The sequence below is a fragment of the Aplysia californica genome, unplaced genomic scaffold (assembly GCF_000002075.1).
Source record: "Aplysia californica isolate F4 #8 unplaced genomic scaffold, AplCal3.0 scaffold00876, whole genome shotgun sequence".
Taxonomy (NCBI): Eukaryota; Metazoa; Mollusca; class Gastropoda; order Aplysiida; family Aplysiidae; genus Aplysia; species Aplysia californica.
Window position 1 is genome coordinate 253,946 of NW_004798146.1, and position 5,050 is coordinate 258,995.

The window sequence follows — 5,050 nt, forward strand, 5'->3', positions numbered from 1 at the left end:
TCTCTCTCCCTCTCTCTCTCTCTCTCTCTCCCGCACTGCTGTGCCCTCACTCAACATAGTCACAGAACACAAGAACCCCCACTCCCGTCCGTCGACACCCACCTTACTCACGCCACGCTCTTTTCTCGCGTCTGCGCAGATGGGCAACATCAAAATGGAGATGATGATGTCAGTTGACCGTTGCTACCCCGTGGTCAACCGGTTGTTTGGACCGAACAGCCCCAATGGAGAAGCTCTGAACATTTTCCTCAGCCTGAAGCCAACAATCTCGGACATGAACGTCTTCAATGTGGACACCTCCAACTGCACTGCGCCACTCATCCTGGGATAGGAAAAGGCATATTTCTGTTTACTATTTCTTTACCCCTGGATGCCCCCCAATGTCTCCCTTTTAAGCCCCAACGTCTTCTTTTTACACCATTGCTACTATAATGCTGATAAATCATGGTCCGAAAAGAGTTACGTCATTTTCCCGGAGTTTATCAACAAAGAAATAATACTGTGCCAGCTTATTATGGAGTGTGCAGACGATGGACACTTTAATCGAATGGTTCGACAACGTGATCTGATGCTATTTTGAAACCCTGCACGACACCGACGTCAATGGCAAGGAACTTCACGACACACGAGTTGAATTTTATAACCGACAAAATCATATCGTTTGTGCTTGTGCGAATTTTTTATTTTTGCTGTTACAATAAAATATTTCTGTAATTTAGAAATAATATATTCATCCAACGGTGATATAATATAATGGAACAATAAACACTTTATGTCATAATCTTGTGATTGACCCTCAATTTCTCGTACATGTTGGGCTTACTTAATTCGTTTAGTTAATAAACACGACTCATAGATAAAAACTGTCTCTGCTGAACTTTTTCATCATCATCATCCTCATCATCATCCTCATCATCATCATCATCATCATCATCATCATCATCATCATTGTAAATAGTAAGGAATAAAAAAAAAAAGGGTTAAGACTTGTAGAATTTTCAAATTTTATACTGATTCGACGTTTCACTTGGTAAAGGTCTTCACCAGGAACATGATACAAAAAAATAATGTAAGCTCTAATGATCTAATAATCAAATAAAGGGCAAGTGAGGCAGGGGAAGGCCCAGAACGACATAGTTAGGGAACCTGAACCAATAGGTAACAGGAAAAGATCAGGGAAACGTAGCTTTTTTTAGAGCATCCGAGCACAGGAATCAATGAAGAACCATGATCGCCGATGTCTGTCGCAGATCTGACACTGGATGATGATGATGAAGATCTAATGACCGCAAACAATAGCAACCAAAGTGCATCATCATCAACCATCTTTTTCAGCCCCGCACGGCAAGTAGAGACCATTAACAAGAGATCTCCACGCTCTTATACCTTCATTGCTAATTAAAATCGCAGCTCTGAAATACAAAGCTGTGCTGTTTTCATGTAATAGCCTGCCATTGTGTGGGCGACGGTTCATGGTTATTAGATTGGAATAATGACATGGATAGATACTACATGAAATTCATTTTATGAAAGCACGTGCGCTCTAAGTGCCATCTGAACTGTTTCAACGTGAATAAATTAAATATAGTTGACTTTCTTTGTTATGGCTTATTGCACCAAGGAACAACTTTGATCAATTCACCTCAACACAATCACCGCCTTTTTTTTTTCTCGATAAAAGTACATTCCTTTATCAACAGAGCAAAATAAGTCCGGGGCATACTTTTCATCGAGCATATCAAAGAAACGAAAAATATTGATGGGGGGTTTGGGGGGGGGGGTCTTCAAATGACTAGAGCAACTCAAAGGAAGGTCTTGGTGGGGTTTTTTTTTGTTTTTGTTGACTTAGTAGTTTTTAGGCGTTATTTAATTACATATTTATTTGGCAGTATGTACAATAACACTGCTTCAGTTGGATCTACTCGATAATTTTCAGTTACGCTTTTTGGTTTGTATTTTTAGAATTTTAGAGTGCTTCTGGAGAAAAATGTGTGTGTGTGTGTGTGTGTGTGTGTGTGTGTGTGTGTGTGTGTGTGTGTGTGTGTGTATGTGTGCAAATTAGGTGTAAAATTATGCCGACAGGCTTACGTCATACAATGTGTGGATAGTAGAAGCTATACGAGCGCTGTAACAAGAGAGAAATAAGAGACAAACTACGAGTAGAACTACAACACTGAAACTGGCAGAAAGAAGAATGCGCGAAGAAGGAAATTATCGCCGTACATTTTGTCAAGAGAGTGGGTTTTGAACTGTTCTACTAAAATGCCTGTTTTATTTCATTTACAGCCCTCGCTGACAGCTGTCCCATTTTATTCATTGACACGCAACATAATATTATACTGTATCGTGCTGTACTTACTTTAAGTCCAATTCCTAACTCCCTGTGATGAGCAAGGGTATCTATAACAATGCGCTTCAAATAAAGAACTGACCCAAAAGCACGCAATGCTCTGATATGTGAAGGATCATTTACCATTTTCACCCGACTAAATGTACTGTCGCAATGTAAACTATTCAATTCTTTTTTTAGGGGGGGGGGGGCAAGTTCTGTATCAAACAATTTGCTCGCAGAGTTATGACGTTATGGAGAGAGGAAAAAGGGGGGGGGGGGCGAATTTCACTGCGCCCATTGAAATCTATTAATAATAACATAATATACGTTAGTGCTGTGCTAGCCTTCTGTTGGCGCTTTCTCATTTTTGTTGTTCTTAGATTCACTATTTAAAAATCTTGAGATCATTATGCCTACCGCAGGTTTTAAAATAACATTAATTTGCATTTTTTCCGAAAGTGAGAATGACTAAAGATATTTTCTCGATTGTTTTGGCTGTGAAACAGTGAACATAATAATCATGAGTTCAGTGTTTGCTTTACTTCCCAATCCGTTGCACCATCTCGAATAAAAAGTAGGCTTTCGTTAATAATAATAACCTTATTGCAGTTGGTACAAATGAATTCTATTTTATCTGTCTGTTCTTGAGGGATTGTGTCGGATTTTGTGTTGTTCAGATTATTGTGGTCTGCCCGTCAAAATTCCAGGACCCATGCTGCGACATAACAACAACAATTGACTCAACTGTTTTTAAATGATAATATGTGGTTGAATTGTATTGAATACTGAGGGAAAATTAACAAAAAGTACCCTCGTTAACGTTGATTTTTCCTCAGCATTCAATAAATTCAACCGCAAATATCTACTGTCTTAGAAAAAAGAAAAATAACTGGCTCACGCAAAGAATAAGTTATTAACATTACTTGATCAACATCAAACGTTTGATAGCAGTGTTTCGTATCAAATCCCACTAAAATTTGACGCTGATGAAGATTCTGAAGTCAGATTTGCCAAATTTTGACGTTGGCACCCTTTTATTTTTGGCGTCGAGTACCCTGATCTCCAATCCGTCAGATAATTTTCAGGCTCGTTCTGAATTCAAGCGATCTCACGGGTTTTTTTTTAGATTTCTAACTGAGCAATCCGGATTTTTGGTCTTGAGATCATCTTGAGATCATCTTCAGATCGCGTTCAGTTGGTCTTGAGACCATCTCAAGACGGGTGCACCCTTTTAACTGCGTAGTGAGTGGCGGGCTTCAGGATAGGTGAAATATGACACCTAGCCTTCTCGCATGAGCGTGAAAAATCTCGGAGGTCCCGTGCGCAAGTTGTACACATTAAAGGTCCCTTGGTTGTCCAAAATCGGATCGGTATAAAAAAAAAATAGTCTCGGCATAGCCAAAATTCAAAATTAATTCTTACCAAACCGTAAATGTGTGTGTGTGGGGGGGGGGGGGGGGGGGGGTGTTAAGTGTTATACGGCGCTCGCAACTGAGATCATATGAGCGCGCTGGACACGTTAAACTTTTTCAGTTGGTAGGAAATTTTGAATTTTGTCCGGGTGCTGGCCGAAGCCTACTCTTATCGATTTTAGACTACCAAGGGATCTTTACTGTGTGCAACTTTTACTCGAGCCCCTCGAAATTTTTCGCCCTTGTCCGGGAAGGCTAAGGGTAAAGTAAAATACTAGATCTAGTCGCAGTTCCCCGTTGACAAAACGCCTTTTTTCCATTTTGGAGCCCTTTTTTAAAATTTGGTAAATCGTAAGCCTGGTCTAGTCAGTTGTCTTATTTGCGTGAAAACAAAAATCAAAGTGAAACTGTAACTAGTTTTATTTTAAATAAATTATTAGAATTCAAATTTCGGAAGAACTCTGCATTCTAATGCTTACGTTGACAAAAAAGCCCCCTTTTCTCGAAACTGCTTTGATTTTTTTTTTAAGGGGGAGGGGGGGGGGGGCATTTTGTCAGGTTACGGCAGCAGTCGCTGCTCCCCGGTGCAGCAAAGCAAAATAATTCATTTAGACGCCACTGTGGGTGGTTGGCGGGTGCTCTGGTGTGGTTTGCTTCTTCTTTACTTTGAAACATCTATCGTCATTACCTCCCCTCCTTTTCTGTGTTTGTTAGTGTTACTCTCTTGTAACACCTCTTATCTTCGGCACTTTTAAGACCCTATTGTGTTGGAAGCGCCATAAAGCACTGATTTTACTGAAGCAAAAAAAAACCCAACACACACACACACACAAAACTTTCATGTCCTCAAGGCTAGTACAGATTGCAAAGCTGGTAAAATAATCCATTCTGAAACCGATTCCTGTTGTTAGCAAAGATAGTACATAACATGATGGGCCACTCAGCCAAAAAAGTGTCCGCCTTCCGCCGGAAGTTCGCTCTTTGCTTCAGATGGCGCTGCAGCAAGGAGATTAAAAGTTTTCTTCTTATTTTACACATCTTTCTGATTTTTAAACTAGATTATAACATAAAACTCTTAAAGAATTGAATAGTCTGTATCACACACAGAATTTTTTTTTCTCCCTGCCATTATCCGTCAGCCCGTCAGTTGATCACAATCTCTCTCTTCTCTCTCTGTCTGTCTGTCTGTCTGTCTGTCTGTCTCTCTCTCTCTCTCTGTCTCTCACTCTCTCTTTCTCGCTCTCTCTCTCTCTCTCTCTCTCTCTCTCTCTCTCTCTCTCTCTCTCTCTCTCTCTCTTATTTAATT

The 5,050-nt window shown here is 40.1% G+C and overlaps 1 protein-coding gene across 1 annotated transcript in view; it reads left to right on the forward strand.

Annotated features, from left to right (window-relative positions):
- LOC101861994 overlaps window positions 1-863 on the forward strand; it is a gene marked incomplete at its 5' end in the record, with an annotated part of 5,553 nt that extends 4,690 nt beyond the window's left edge. Inside the window, 1 exon segment of the mRNA XM_013089108.2 lies at window positions 140-863. Within this exon segment, the coding sequence (XP_012944562.1) occupies window positions 140-331 (192 nt within the window). The 3' untranslated portion in view covers window positions 332-863.
- Between the last annotated feature and the right edge of the window lie 4,187 nt (window positions 864-5,050).